The 16,863-nt window shown below is 39.6% G+C and overlaps 1 protein-coding gene across 3 annotated transcripts in view; it reads right to left on the reverse strand.

Annotated features, from left to right (window-relative positions):
• BMS1 (BMS1 ribosome biogenesis factor) overlaps positions 1–15,038 on the reverse strand; it is a 54,760-nt gene extending 39,722 nt beyond the window's left edge. For all 3 annotated transcript variants that reach the window (XM_045196032.3, XM_024561136.4, XM_024561135.4), the window contains exons 1-4: positions 14,886–15,038; positions 13,205–13,414; positions 12,314–12,504; positions 10,438–10,517 (exon numbers count right to left, since the gene is read on the reverse strand). In XM_045196032.3, the coding sequence (XP_045051967.2) occupies positions 10,438–10,517; positions 12,314–12,504; positions 13,205–13,380 (447 nt within the window). In that variant the 5' untranslated portion in view covers positions 13,381–13,414; positions 14,886–15,038. The remainder of the gene's footprint in view (positions 1–10,437; positions 10,518–12,313; positions 12,505–13,204; positions 13,415–14,885) is intronic.
• Positions 15,039–16,863: the final 1,825 nt, after the last annotated feature.

Here is a 16,863-nt window from a genome sequence, read left to right on the forward strand (position 1 = left end):
CTTACGTTATCAGAAGGGAGGGTGCAGGGAGGAAAGAGGGAAAAGGCACAGGAATAAGTAGCACAAGTAGTAGGTACAAAATAGACAGGGAGGTTAAAAATAGTATAAGAAATGTAGAAGCCACCTGGCTGGTATAGCTCAGTGGATAGAGGGCCTGCCTGTGAACCAAAGGGTCACTGGTTTGATTCCCAGTCAGGGCACATGCCTGGGTTGCGGGCCAGACCCTTAGTAGGCAGCATGCGAAAGGCAAACACATATTGATGTTTCTCTCCCTCTCTGTCTCCCTCGCTTCCCCTCTCTCTAAAAACAAATAAATAAATTCTTTTTAATTAAAAAAAACATAAATGTTGGGGCCAAAGAAATTATATGTACAACCCATAGACATGAACTAAACGGGGAATGTGGGTGGGAGGGAGCAGTGCAGAGCAGCGATGAATAAAGGGGGTAAAAATGAGACAACTGTTAATAGCATAATCAATAAAATATATTAAAGAAAATAAAATGAGATAAATGGCATGCAAATTGAAAAGGAGGAAGCAACGCTATCATTGTTTGCAGATGACATGATAATGTATACAGAAAAACCTACAGACTACCCCAAAAAAGTACTCCACCTCATAAATAAATTTTGTAAAACTGCGGGATATAGAGTCAAAATTCACAAACCAAAGGCATTTTTCTACACCAGCAATGAAATATCAAAAACAAAATTCAAGAAAAAAAAAAAAACGTTTACTATAGCAACAAGAAAAAATAAAATACTTAGGAATGAACTTAACCAAGGAGATAAAAGACCTGTACTCAGAAAACTACACAACACTGAAGAAAGAAATTAAGAAAGACAAAAATAATGGAAACATATACCGTGTTCATGGATTAGAAGACTTAACAACATTAAAATGTCTGTCCATACTACCCAAAGAAATCTATAGAATCAATACAATCCCTATCAAAATACCAATGACAATACTTCACCAATATACAACAAATATTTTAAAAATACCTACAGAACCATAAATGACCCTGAATAGCCTCAGTAATTTTGAGAAACAAGAAAAAAGTAGGTGGGATCATAATACCTGGTATCAAACTAAATTACAAGGCCACTATAATCAAAACAGTGTGGTACTGGCACAAGAACAGACACATAAATCAATGGAACAGAATAGAGAGCCCAGAAATAAACCTATGTCAATAGAGTCAGTTAATATTCAACAAAGTGGGCAGGAGCATAAAATGGAGTGAATATAGCCTCTTCAATAAATGTTGTTGGGAGATTGGGACAAGTACACACAAAAACATGAAACTATACTACCAACTTATACCATCCACCAAAATGAACACAAGACGGATAAAAGACTTAAATATAAGAAGTGACACCAGGAGAAGATGGCAGGGAGATGGGAGCAGAGCCCAGTTCTCCCTGTGTCCAGCTGGAACACATAGCCGATCATCTGAGGAACAGAGTGAACAGCCAACGGAATCCCAGTTTATATGAAGTTTGGAGGCCAAAAATTGTAGAGGACATTGAAAAACAGACAGTGAAGAGACTGTGCTGGGACAGTAAGGTCCCTTAGATCTGTGCAGGGGACCAGGGCTGCTGTGGCCTCTAGCCTGGCACCTGCCTCAGGATATGGGGAGGAAAGTTAGATCACCAGCTGCCTCACCTACCAGAGCAGGGAGGACACCCCAGCACCAGGAGGGACCTGGATGCTGGAAGTTGCTGGGGGTAATAGAGACGGAGTGGGAGACACACACAGGCGGTACACATCCGCTGGGACCGTGGACGCCAGCATCAGAGAAATTGGGGTGCCAGGCAACACCTGGAGAAGGGAGGAGTTGGGCCATGTCGGACCCTGACTCAGATAGTCTCTAGACTGGTTGGAAAGTTGGGCTGTGTGGAAAGCCTTGCGCTTGTTGAGAATGGCAGGCAGCAGCTTTGTAAGGAACTCTCCAGCAATGACTGGTTCCCCCCGAGGGTGATTTCAGTTGCCCATTCCCAGAGACTAAGTGGCCTAGCGTGGAACTACCCCGCTTGCCTTGTCTCACGCTGTGAGCAGCTAAATGGCTGATTTAAGCCTGGCAGCTCATGGAGGACATGTGCCAGAGGCTGGAAAACTGTGAATATTGTGGCCCATACCTGGTACCCATCCACTCAAAACCATAGGAAGGGAGAAGAGCGAAGCCCAGCCCACCTCTTCCTGTGGCATCTAGGAAGACCAGCAGAACTTGCTGAACAGTTTTAAAGTCAGCAAGATGCTTATTATTTTTTTTTTCTTTTTGGTTCCTCTCTCTTTTTTCCCTTTTTTTGTTTCCCCCAACTGAGACAATAAGACATGGAGTTACAAAGGGTCCACAGACAGATCAAAAGAGGGAGCATAAGGCTAACCCCAAAAACTGAGAAACTGAGATAAATGTCACTTTGCTATTCCAGAGAGCTGGCATTTTATTGTTCATGCGTATTATTTTTTTTTTCATTATTTTTACTTTTATTTTAATAGTATTTTCTTTATTTCTCTTCCTTATGTTTAGTTTTCCTTGTACTATTTCTCTGTTTAATTGCATTGTTTGACTGGTTTTCCTTATTCTTTCTTTATTGTATTTTAATTTCCCTTCTTTCATTTCACTCGTGTTCCAATAACACACAACTGTTGATCGGGTACTTTCTACCCTGGTCATCCAAATCATATATTTCTTGTCATATTATTGTTGTTACAGTACTATTGTAAATAATTGTTGTTCCATACAATTGTACACACTACACAGCAACCCTCCATGATCTTGGCTCACTTCACTTTATTCCTGAGCATTATCATTATTGTGGTTAACTCTATTATCTCTCACACTACGCCTACTTTCTATCCTTTAATCTCACTATATCTGATCATCTAACTTTGTACAAGCACTGTTTTCTGGATTCAGCTCACAATCATCCTCCTCTCTAACAAGAGTCTTACCTCTCTTTCACCTTTTATAAAAAGTGGCTAGTTGGGTGAAATACAACAGTTAACTCTTCACTTATCCAAAGAATCTCCTATTTCTTCTCTACTTGCTGCTATTATACATCCAATAAGATACGCTCCCGCTGTCTTAATCCATTCTGCCTACCCCCTGCCATTGATCAAATACAAGAATTGGTGGGAGCTGTGAACATCAGTATAACAGCTGGAGGAGAAAAACCACCAACAAAGGAACCAGCAAAAGGTAAAACCCCAATGACAACAAAAGAGCCCACACAAACGGAAGGGCAAAGCTAGAGAGTCCTGACAAAGAGATCAAAGAGAATACACCACTGAACCTCACAGAATTCCTACCATAGAAGTTCACCCTACAAAGATAGCTACCAAAGTGAAACATCAGGATGTGCAGAAACAAACAAAAAGAGTCACCTAAAATGGGGAGACAAAAAAAGACCATGCAATCAAAAGGAATGGAAGACTCCCCACTAAAAGAGCTTAATGAAAGCAAAGAACCAAACTATCAGATATAGAAATCAAAAGAATGGTTATGAGGACGTTCAAGGAACTCACAGACAACTGCAGGGAACTGAGTGAGAACTAAATCAGCATGAAAAAGGAAACAGAAACTATATATAAAAACCAGGAAGACATGAACAATAAAATCTTGGGAATAAAAAACACATCAGAAGGACTTACAAGCAGGCTGGATGAAGCATAGGATTGAATCAGCAAGCTGAAGGACAAGATAGAAAAAAACACCCAGATAGAGCAAGAAAAGGTGTTAGAACGAAGAGGTATTACGGGAACTGCACGACAACATGAAATGTAATAATATCCGTATACTAGGGATACCAGAAGAAGAGCAAGGGATAGAAAACCTGTTAGAAAAAGTAATGAGGGAAAACTTCCCTAAATGGATGAGAGAAAAAGTCACACAAACCCAGGAAACACAGAGAGTCCCAATCGAGAGGAACCCAAAGAGGGCCACTTCAAGACACATCATAATTAAAATGCCATAATTCCAAGACAAAGAGAGACCTTAAAAGCAGCAAGGGAGAAACAGGAAGTAACATACAAGGGAGCTCCGATAAGGCTAGCAGCTGAATTCTCAATGGAAACCCTCCAAGCCAGAAGAGAATGGCAAGAAGTATTATAAGTACTGAAAACCAGAAGCCTGCAACCAAGACAACGTCATCCAACAAAGCTCTCAATAAAAATGGAAAGCCAAATAAGGGGTTCCCAGACAAAAGAAGTCTGAAAGAATACACCTCCACCAAACCAGCTATGTAAGAGATGCTAACGGGACTGCTTTAAAAAAAGGAAGGAAAAGAGTGAGGGAGAATAACACAGGTACAAAAAAACGGCAATGAATAATTACCTATCAATAATAACCTTAAATATAAATGGATTAAATGCTCCAATCAAAAGACATAGAATAGCTGAATGGATAAGAAAACATGACCCACACATATGCCGCCTACAAGAGACCCACCAGAATGAAAGATCTACACAGACTGAAAGTGAAGGGCTGGAAACAAATATTCCAAGCAAACGGATATGGATAAAAAGCCGGGGTAGCAATACTCACATGAGACAAAACAGACTTCATAAAAAGGGCCATAAAAAGAGACCCAGAAGGTCACCTGATAATACTCAAGAGAAAAATCCATCAAGAAAACATAAACATTGTAAATAGATATGCACCAAACTTAGGAGCACCCAAAAACATAAAGAAAATCTTGGAGAACTTCAAAAAAGTTATTGACAGCAACACAATTATAGTAGGGGATTTCAACACCACACTGTCAAAAATGGATACATCTTGCAAACAAAATATCAACCACGATATTGCAGCACTGAACAATGTCCTAGATCAAATGGACTTAATGGATATATATAGAGAGGCTTTCATCCCAAAGAAGCAAAATACACATTCATTTCAAATGCACACGGAACATTTTCAAAGATAGACCACATGATAGGACACAAAACAAGCCTCAACAAATTCAAGAAAAATGAAATCATATCAAGTATTTTCTGTCACCACAAGGGACTGAAACTAGAAACCAACCTCAAGGAAAAAACTCAAAAACCCTCAAACTCAGGGAGATTGAATAACATGCTAATAAACAATGAATGGGTCAAGAACGAGATCAAGGAAAAAATCAAAAGTTTCTGGAAACAAATGAACATGAACTCACAACAACCCAAAATTTATGGGACACAATGAAGACAGTCCTGGGACGGAAATTCATAGCGATACAGACCTATTAAAAAAAATTGAGACATTTCACACAAACACCCTAATCCCACACCTACAAGAACTCAAGGAACAACAACAAAGACAGCCCAGAGCAAGTAGAAGGAAGGAAATAACCAAGATCAGAGGAGAATTAAATGACATAGACTTTAAAAGCACAATTCTAAGGATCAATAAATCCAGAAGCTCGTTCTTTGAAAAGATAAACAAAATCGACAAGCCTTTAAGCACACTCATCAACAAAAAAAGAGAGAGGACCCTAATAAACACAATCAGAAATGAAACAGAAAAGATTACAACGGATACCACAGAAATACAAAGGATCGTAAGAAATTACTGAAAAGAACTACATGCCAAGAAATTTGAAAACCTAGGTGAAATGGACAACTTTCTAGAAAAATATAATCTCCCAAAACTGAATGAAGAAGCAGCAGAAAGCCTGAACAGGCCAGTAACAGCTGACAAAATTAAAGCAGTAATAAAAAAAACTCCCAGCACACAAAATCCCTGGACCACACAGTTTCACAGAAGATTCTATAAAACATATAAGGAAGAGCTAACCCCTATTCTTCACAGATTATTCCAAAAAATTCAAGATGGAAAACTCATAAATTCTTTTTATGAAGTCAGCATCACCCTCATCCCAGAACCAGATAAAGATGCAACAAAGAAAGAAAACTTCAGGCCAATATCACTGATAAACACAGACGCTAAAATCCTCAACAAAATATTGGCAAACCGCATCCAGCAACACATTAAAAAGACCATACACCATGAGCAAGTGGGATTCATCCCAGGGATGCAAGGATGGTACAACATTCGCAAATCAATAAACGTAATACATCACATAACAAAAGGAAACAAAAATTACATGATCATATCAATAGGTGAGGAAAAAGCATTTCATAAGGTACAGCACCCATTTATGATAAAAACACTCAGCAAAGTGGGAGTAGAGGGAGAATTCCTCAACATAGTAAAGGCCATATATGAGAGACCTACAGCCAACATCATACTCAGTGGGCAAAAACTAAAAGCTTTCCCACTAAGATCAGGAAGAAGTGAAGGATGTCCACTCTCAACACCCCTATTCAACATAGCATTGGAAGTCTTAGCCACAGCAATCAGACAAGAAAAAGAAATAAAAGGCATTCAAATGGGAAAGGAGGAAACAAATCTGTCATTGTTTGCAGATGACATGATAGTATACATAGAAAACCCTTAGACTCTACCAAAAAAATGTTTGACCTAAGAATTGAATTTGGCAAAACAGCGGGATACAAAGTCAATATTCAGAAATCAAAGGCATGTTTGTACACCAGCAATCAGAAACAGAAATGAAGAAAAACATCTCATCTGATATACGATCAAGAAAAATAAAATACCTAGGAATAAAACCAAACAAGGAGGTAAAAGACCTGTACTCAGAAAACTACACAACACTGAAGAAAGAAATTAAGGAAGACACAAACAAATGGAAACATACACCATGTTCATGGATTGGAAGAATTAAAATCATCAAAATGGCCATATTACCCAAAGGAATTTATAGATTCAATGCAACACCTATTAAAGTACCAATGGAATATTTCACAGATATAGAATACTTTAAAAACTTTTATGGATCCATAAACGACCCCGAATAGGTGCAGCCATTTTGAGAAAGAAGAGCAAAGTAGGAGGGATCACAATACCTGATATCAAACAGAATTACAAGGCCACTGTAATCAAAATAGCCTGGTACTGGCATCAGAACTGACACATGGACCAATGGAACAGAATAGAGCGCCCAGAAAAAAGCCCAAGTCTCTATGGTCAATTAATATTTGACAAAGGGAGCAGCAGCATAAAATGGAGCAAAAATAGCCTCTTCAACAAATGGTGTTGGGAGAGCGGGACAGCTACATGCAAAATAATGAAACTCGACCACCAACTTATACCACACACAAAAATAAATTCAAGGTGGATAAAAGACTTAAATGTAAGTCATGACACCATTAAAGTCCGAGAGGGGAACAAAGGAAGGAAAATATCAGATATTCCATTCAGCAATATTTTCACCAATATGTCCCCTAGGGACATAAATGAAAGAATAAACAAATGGGATCTCATGAAAATAAAAAGCTTCTGCATGGCTAAAGAAAACAGCATTAAAATGAAAAGAGAACCAACAGTATGGGAAAACATATTTGCCAATGATACCTCGGACAAAGGACTGATCTCCAAAATATATAAAGAACTCACACGACTCCCCTCCAGGAAGACAAACACCCCTATTAAAAAATGAGAAAAGGACTTGAGCAGACACTATTCCAAGTAGGACATATGGAGGTTCCAGTGACATATGAAAAGATGCTCAGCATCACTAGCCATCAGAGAGATGCAAATTAAAACCACAATGAGATACCACTTCACCCCGGTGAGAATGGCCATCATAAACAAAGCAACAAACCTCAAGTGTTGGAGATGTTGTATAGAAAAGGGAACCCTAGTACATTGTTGGTAGGATTGCAGACTGATGAGGCCACTGTGGAAAACAGTACGGAATTTCCTCAGAAAACTTAAAATGGAACTTCCTTTTGACCTGTCAATTCCACTGCTAGGATTATATCCTAAGAACCATGAAACACCAATCCAAAAGAACCTATGCACCCCAATGTTCACATCAGCACAATTTACAGTAACCAAGTGCCAGAAGCAACCTAGGTGCCCCTTAGTAAACGAATGGGTCAAAAAACTAGGGTACATTTACACAATGGAATTCTACACAGCAAAAAGAAAGGAGCTCCTACCCTTTGCAACAGCATGAATGGAACTGGAGAGCATTATGCTAAGTGAAATTAGCCAGGAGGTGAGGGACAAACACCATATGATCTCACCTTTAACTGGAACCTAATCAAAAAATGAACAAGCAAGCAAAATATAACCAAATACTCTGTAATTGTGAACAGGCTGACAGTGACCAAAGGGGAGAGGGGAGGGGATAATGGGGGCAAAGGGTTTACAGGAACAATTATAAAGAACACATGGATAATAACAAGGCGGAGGGAGTGGATGGATACAGGGAAAGGAGGTGGGAAGGGATAGGGTGGTGGGGAGGGGTGGGGGGAAAAGGCAGAAAACTGTATTTGAACAACAATAAAAAAATAAAATAAATTTTAAAAAAGGGACATCATAAAAGTCCTAAAGGAGAACATAAGCAGGAAAATCAGATATCCTATGCTGCAACATTTTCACCAATACATCCTTCTAGGGCAGGGGTGTCAAACTCATTTTTACAGGGGCCACAGCAGCCTCACAGTTGCCTTCAAAGAGCCAAATGTAATTTCAACTCCTTAACAGTTAAGGTGTAGCTACATTTATACAATCCTAAAATGATTTCGGCCCTTTGAAGGCAACCGCGAGGCTGATGTGGCCCTCAGTAAAAATGAGTTTGATACCCCTGCACTAGGGCAAGGGATACAAGAAAGAATAAACAAATGGGACTAGAGCAAATTAAAAACTTCTGCAATGCTAAAGAGAACATCAACAAAATGCAAAGGGAACCAACCGTATGGGAAAACATATTTGGAAATGATACCTCAGACAATGGTTTGATCTCCAAAATATACGAAGAACTCACATGACTTCACTCCAGGAATACAAAAAATCCAATTAAAAATGGGCAAAGAACCCTAACAGACACTTCTCCAAGGAGGACATGCAGAGGGCCCAGGGATACATGCAAAAGTGCTCAACATCACTAGCCATTGGAAAGATGCAAATTAAAACACAATGAGATACTACTTCACATCAGGTAGAATGGCCATCATTAATAAATCAACAAACAAGTGCTGGCGAGGTTGTGGAGAAAAGGGAACCCTAGTACACTGTTGGTGGGAATGTAGACTGGTGCAGCCACTGTGGAAAGCAGTATGGAATTTCATCAAAAAACTAAACATGGAACTCCCTTTTGATCCAATGATCCCACGGCTGGGATTATACCCTAAGAATCCTAAGTCACCTGTACAAAAGAACCTATGTACCCCAATGTTCACAGTAGCATTATTTACAGTAGCCAAGTGATGGGAACACCCTAAGTATCCATCAGTAAATGAGTAGTACAAAATACTGTGGTTCATTTACACAATGGAATACTATGCAGCAGAAAGAAAGAACTCCTACCCTTAGTGACAGCATGGATGGAAATGGAGAGTATTATGCTAAGTAAAATAAGCTAGGCAGTGAAATACAAGCACCATAACATCTCACCTATAAGAGGAGCCCAATGAACAAAAGAAACAAACAAGCAAAATAGAATCAGAGACATGGAAATAAAGAACTGTGAGTGACCAGAGGGGGTGGTGGAGGGGGAAAATGGGGAAAGTAAGGGTAGGGGAAGTCAAGGAACATGACTAGAGGACTCATGGGCAAGGACAATGGGGTGGGGATTGACTCTGGGGCGGGGCAGGGAAGAGCAAAGGGAAAACGGAAAACTGTAACTGAACAACAATAAAAAAAATGTATGTTTCCCCACTCTTTATATGGCTTAATTTTTTTTTCACTTTGGCTTTACTTTTGCTAGTTTAAAAAATTGATGAACAGTATCATGTCTGTAAATGCAACTGAAGCTGCACAATTTCCATATGTTGAATACTATATACATTTTTTTATTACAAACTCTCACAACTTCTCAAGGACAATCCATGTATTTATTTTATCATAATCTTTTAGAATGGAGGTTCTGGCACCATCCAAGAGCAGAGTTCCCACTCCCCCAAAATTATTTAACTTCTGGGAGCCTTGATTTCATCATATGTAAACTGGAGATAATACATATTTATATCTAAGGCAGACTGGGGGTTTCGATAAGCTATTTGTAGAAAGCACAGTGCCCAGTAAGAATCTAAGTAATGCTACTTACTCTTGTATGTATGCATGTATATATGTATGCACATATGTATATCTCAGTGAGCTTTTATTAGCTATGATCATTAAAGGTTTTCTGTCCTGTGATTTGCTTTTAGATTTTAAAATTCATTGTACACCTTCTATTTTTATTATAAAAATAATTATCAGGATCATCATCATCAATTCAAACACATCTGTTGCATCCCTGATAATACATTTCTCTAGTAATCATAAACCTTTCTTCCCTTCAACATGGGATAAATAATCAATATGGGACTACACTGCTCTAAGTCCCCATCAAAAATTCTACTGCCCATACCAACTTACCAAATCTGCTACTTTAGCCAGGTCAATCATCATGTTAATGTCACATCCACATTCAATAATGGTGAGTCTACGCTTTTTACCTATAAGTGAAAAGATGAAAATTTTCCTTTTAAAGAAATCTTGAAAAAATATATCCATTAACTCTAATTAACATTTTTAACTGCATCCAGTAAAACGCCATATATACTTACAGGGAAGAATAGGCAAAAAGTTCATTTTTATAGGCAAAAATTGATAAAATATATTCCATCTTGGTTTTATTGCTATGTTCTCTAATTTTAAAACATCACCAGAAGCCTACTCTCATGAATAAAGTGCTCAAACAGGTAAAATTCCAACTAAAATGGGCAGACAGGTAAGTTTCGTGTCCCTGATCCTGCTGTTCTGCAGTGGGCCAACACTTCTATCTCTATCAAAGCATCCTATGTTTCCATTATAGCTAAAAAACCCTCAAACCTAATGTAACAGAATGTTCATGGAATAATCTTTATTTCTAAACTAAAAATAAAGAAATTATCACCATAATAGAATGTCTTAAAGACAAAGAAAGGCCTCAGTCCTACTGCAGTTGACTCTTGAACAAGGAGGTTAGAACAATATCTCTGAGCAGTGGAAAACCTGCATTTAACTTTTGACTTCCCCAAAACTTCAGTCATCCCTTGGTATCCATGGGGAATTGGTTCCAGAATGCCCATGGATATCAAAATCCACAGGTGCTCAAGTGCCTTACATAAAATGGCATATGACAATGTACACAGTTGGCATCCACAGGCAGACTCCTAACCACAGATCAAAAATACTCTTTTTGATCCATGGTGTTGAATTTGCAGACGTGAAACCTAGGAATACATAAAGCCAACTGTACATTTATAAAAAAAAAAAAAAAATCCACACATAAGTAGACCTGTGCAATTTAAGGGTCAACTGCACATTATTGCTACAATAAAATTTCAGATTCTGCCCTGGCTGGTGTAGCTCAATGGATTGAGCGCGGGCTGCAAACCAAAGGTTCACCGGTTCGATTCCCAGTCAGGGCACATACCTGGGTTGCAGGCCAGGTCCCCATTGGGCGCCACATAAGAGGCAACCACACATTGATGTTTCTCTCCCTCCTTTCTCCCTCCCTTCCCCTGTCTCCAAAAATAAATAATTTTTTTTTAAAAAGTTCAGATTCTCCCACTGTCATTTTGGGAATCTTTTTCATCTTCCTTCAAATTTAGGTAGGGTACCATCTTCCAAAGCAGATAAATTCTCACAGAAAAAAAATAGAAAAACTCCCTTACTTCCACAAGAATGGAAGTACCTGCTATCTGTTAAATGAAGGTGCTCAGCATGACCAAGCCAGCATGCCCAGACTGCCAAGCCTTTCAGAGGAACATACGTAGCACATCCACACTGCAGTCAGAATAAGGTATACATCTACATCATTATTATCTCTAGGAATCTATCTTTCTCTGAAGCTACAGCCAACTTAGTAAAACTACAAGAGAGGTAGTATGAAGTGACAGTATTACTTTAGCATTTACCAGTTAAAAAGTGTTCAACAGCCCTGGCTGTGTGAGTCAGTTGGTTGGAGCCTTGTCCTATACACCAAAAGGTTGAGGCTTCCATCTCTAGTCAGGGAATATACCACATACCTAGCTTGTAGGTTTGATCCCTTTGTGGGGCACATACAGGAGGAAACTGATTGATGTTTCTCACATTGATATCACTCTCTCTCTCTCTCTTTCCCTTCCCACTGCCCATCTCTCTCTCTCTCTCTCTCAAATCAATAAATATATCCTCAGGTAAGGATTAAAAAAAAAGTTCAACAAAGACATGCATGCTTCTCAGACAACACCACCTGCCATGTCAGTCTTGGGTAGCACCCTCCCACCTGACACAATTGTCACAGGGCCTCTGATCTCCGTCAGCTTCTGCCTAGTGAAGTTCCGAATGAGGCATCGAATCAAAGTGCTCTTTCCAACTTTTGGAGGCCCCATCACCACCACCACTATTGGAGGGGGCTCTAGTGGAGTTCGATCAACTACTGGAACGTGATGCTTTTTTGTCTTCAAATCCTGAGTCCTATTTGTTAAAAAAAAAACAAGTACATTCATTTTCAAAATATAAAAGGCATTATCCTTATAAGTAAAGATTTTAAAGAGAGCAGAACAGACAATATATAGATACAATTAACTTGTTAATTTCTGGCTCCAGTGCAAATAACCATTTCAACAGTGTAGAATGTTGTATAGTTTTATTAGTTGATTACAATAGTTTAAAAAGAGAAAGGGCATACACGGAGACAATGAATCATAATGAATAAGAACAGAAGCTATGCAGTTAAAATTTGGCTCTCCTACTAGAAGAATCTAATTCAATCATGTTTAAAGTACACTTCTTGGCACATAATAAGAATTCATTAAATAAAACTATTTAATATTGCACATTACAATTATATAAAACATACCCAGATGAAAAAAAAAGAACACAAGCACACTGATTACCATAGAAATTCTTTAAAATTTATGGACATATAAATTCTATAAAGAAAAACTCCTAAGCTTTTTTTCTTCGGCAAAAAAAATCCAATCAGTATACAGATGCTGGTGGCAAGGCAACTTCCACAGGAAATATTTCCCATATTTTAGTAAAAGGAATACAGCATGCATCCCCATGTCCTTCAGAGCTGAATAGACTCATGAATCTAAAAATCATCTGAAGAAACTCTTACTGTTTAAAAAGAAAAAAAATGAAAGAACCATAAGAATCCAACTAAATGTACCTGTGAAAGGATCGTGCCATCCGTACAGCAGACTGGACTGCAAAAGCTTTGGGGTTTCTCTTCTGGGTGTCTTCTTCATCACCAAGTTGGAGATCCTGCAGATGTCGTTTCTTTTTCTTACCAGCTTTGGGCCCACTGTTTTTCTTTCTGTGTTTCTTCTGGTCCTTAGTTTCCATAGTGACTTTTTACTAATTCACAAGTAACTCTAACCTACATTGAATGAGGTGGGGGTGGGGGAAGTATTTTATAATCCAGACAACACCCAGGGCAAAACAATAAATTTCATTCTTTTTCTTTTAAAAAGTAATGTATTTGTTCACCCAACATGAGTAGGCACTGCTTAATATTATGCCCAAATTCAACGCTCTGCTATGCTATAAATTAGGTTACCTCTCCTTAGGTTACTACCTATTCATCTTAAGTTTCTACATCAACATTGTTCCATTTCTACAATGATGGAAACATTCTATAACTATACTTTTCAACCCAGTAGCCACTAGCCACATGCTGTACCACATGAAACTGAGAAATTGAAATTTTATTTTAATTAATTCAATTCTAAACTTAAATAGTCATATGTGACCAGTAGTTACTATATTGGACAGCTCAGCCTTAAATGTCAATTGGACTAATTAAGTGGCTCCAAATGTACACCATTTTTAAGACATTTTATTTAAAAAAAAATAAAGCACTTTAATAACCCTCGAACATGATAGCAGTATTACTTTTAGTTTGATTCTGTATAACTACTAAATTATAACCACCTATATACATTTAAAAAACAGTAGTCTACCTGTGTGAGATATGGTGAGTTATGGATGATGCCTAGAGACCACACAGATTTGCCGAAACCCTCGATTTCTGAACTTCCCAATAAATCATGTCCCCTAAATTGGGAACCACTAGATTCAGTTTTTAAAGGAAATCAGGCTGCATGCAGTATGAGAACATGGTTTTAAAAAAGGGGAGCGGGGGATCACGTCATCAAATTGAGGTACTGAATTAACTTCAGTTCAAAAAATGTATGTGTCTGCCTATGATGTGCTAAGCACTGTGCCAGGAGATGACTACGGCTATGATCTGACCAGTGGAGGAAATTCAAACTAATGTCTTCAGAGCCATGCACTAAGGTCCACATCAGAAGGTTGCACTGTAGGTCTGTCGGGTTTCCACATACAACAGCGGAAATATTTAGCAAATCGATACACACCACATAACGTCAAGAAATGCTACTAGGGAGTCAGGAGAGCTGGATTCCAGGAGCACTTTGAAACTAAATAGCTATGTGACTCTAGGCCATTACTTTTCTCTACATTCTGATTTCAAACTTGTACGTACTTGATGACTTGGTCCTTTTGCGGGGTGGAGGTGAGGGGGGAGGAAGCGCATTTTGGAATTAAGAAATGTGACTCAAGTCTAAGTCACCGGTTAGTACTATTCCGCCTTGAAACGACCTCTCAACTCTCCCTCCCATCTCCTCTTTCAGTCTAGGGTCTCAATACAAAATCATGAGGCACTCCAACGACTTCGGAGCACTTAGCCTGCAGCTGTGTCTGAGTCAGTGGGGAAAAGACTGCCCGAGAGACTGAAGGAGGACCTTAGGCGCTCCACGCGCCACCCTCCCAGCGCCCCAACCCCAGAGACCCCATTACCACCTCCTTCCCCCGGCCCGGCTAGTTACCTAGTTCACAGCTGCTTCTCTCCCTCAGGCCCACGTGGAGAACAGACGGAAATGGAAAGACGCCCTAGGCGAGTATTGTAACTCCGACAGGAAACTAGGAGAGGGCAAAAGAAAGAGACCTGTGGTGGGACGACTTTCCAGGCAGAGCCATAAGGAAGACTTGTGATTGGCTAATGGCTGGGCTGGTGGGAAGTCTGCGCTCAGCGTCCTTCCGTACTTCCGGAGCCATTGTGACCGCCCACGGAAACAGGGGCACTGGGACCGCCCCCACAACAGTTACCGTATTGTGCTCTGTATAATGGCCAGTAGTTTTTTGCCCAAAATTTTTTGGATGAAATAAGGATGTGCATTATACATGGGTAATTACCTACTATCTGTTCTTGTGTTTATACTTTTTTGTTACATTGGATTTCTTGTACCATAATGTTTAAAAATGCTAAAACTTCTTTATAATATAAAAATAAGTATCTAAATATAAATAATTAGCCCTGGTTGGTGGAGCTCAGTGGATTGAGTGCCAACCTGTGAAGCAAAGGGTCACAGGTTGTTTCCCAATTAGGCCACATGCCTGCGGTGTGGGCCAGGTCCCCAGTAGGGAGCTTGTGAGAGGCAACCACACATTGATGTTTCTCTCCCTTTCTTCCTCCCTTCCCCTCTCTCTAAAAATAAATAAAATCTTTAAAAATATAAATAAATAATTGAATTCAAAAGTTAAAATGAAAGATATTTTCCTGAAAGTTTGGACCAAAAATGTGGGTGTGCATTATACACGGGAGCGCGTTTTACACGGCAAAATGTGGTACTACTGATCTGAGATTCCCAGCATACTGTGCCACAGACGCCAGAGTGACCAGGGAGGCTGTGATGACAGTGCAGCCTGGCACCTGTCCCTTGGTGCAGGACAAAGCCTGGACTAACATTTTGTTCTATTCGTTCGAGAGTCACCGCGCCCATCCCCAAACTGGCCTAGTGGAATATCACTCGTTTGGGAGTTGCTGTGGCTTGACTGCTTGGTCAGCCTTAAAGAGGACAGAGATGGATGTTTTTTTGGCTCCATTCATGCTATAATTCCCTCTTTTGCCAGGACAAACAGACTCTGAGGGTAGGGACAAGCTGACCCAACATGAAATGCCTCCGCCTTTCTCTGTTCCTGGGAAAGGGGCTTTCCATGAAAGAATGCAGCCTCTTGCAGGTTTCTTCTAGCACAAATTTGGCCATTCCCATATGAAGGACTGCCTTGGATGTCATCTAACCCCCTTCTCGGGTGAGCTTGTGCCTACAGAGTTTCTATCTACATCTTGTCTTGGAGGTTTTCAGTATCCTACCACTGCCCCACAGGGCACAGTTCTTGTGCCCCACAAAACTCTAGTGCACTCTAGTAATTGAGTCCCCCCACCCCCCTACTTCATGCCCTTAGAGTAAGCCTTTTTTCTCCCTTTGTATCTCACAGGTATCCCACTCAGTGTCATTATACATTCTCCTATGCTAGAGAGGCTACCTTACAGGGTGCACACTTTCCTCATCTGTGAAGTGCTTATAATTTTATAACTTGAATGCTATCCATCTTACTTCTTGGAGATTTCAGCATACAGATAATCCTTCTAACATCTGCTTGGCTCCACATATGTCACTGTCCTTGTAATCATACTCTAGAACTTGTTAGATCTAAGGTCTGCAAACCCTGAAACATCCCACTGTGACTACCACCTCCTAACTTCCAGGTTACTCCTTGAAACCAAAACTCCTGTACCCCTACCTGTACCTCCAACCCACATCTTACTACCTTCCTCCCTTAATGACTTCTCCTCCCTCCCTAGTAAGCTAGCTTAAACTCCATGGTCAATCATTATCAGGAGTCTCCTACATATTTTCTTAACTCCCTCAACTCCCTCATCACATCTGCTTAGTAAAATGAGAACCCTGCAGAAACCCAATTCTCCATCTCTATGCTACAGCAGTGCAACTAAACATTGGCTAG

This window comes from Desmodus rotundus, chromosome 4 (assembly GCF_022682495.2).
Source record: "Desmodus rotundus isolate HL8 chromosome 4, HLdesRot8A.1, whole genome shotgun sequence".
In the NCBI taxonomy this organism is placed as follows: domain Eukaryota; kingdom Metazoa; phylum Chordata; class Mammalia; order Chiroptera; family Phyllostomidae; genus Desmodus; species Desmodus rotundus.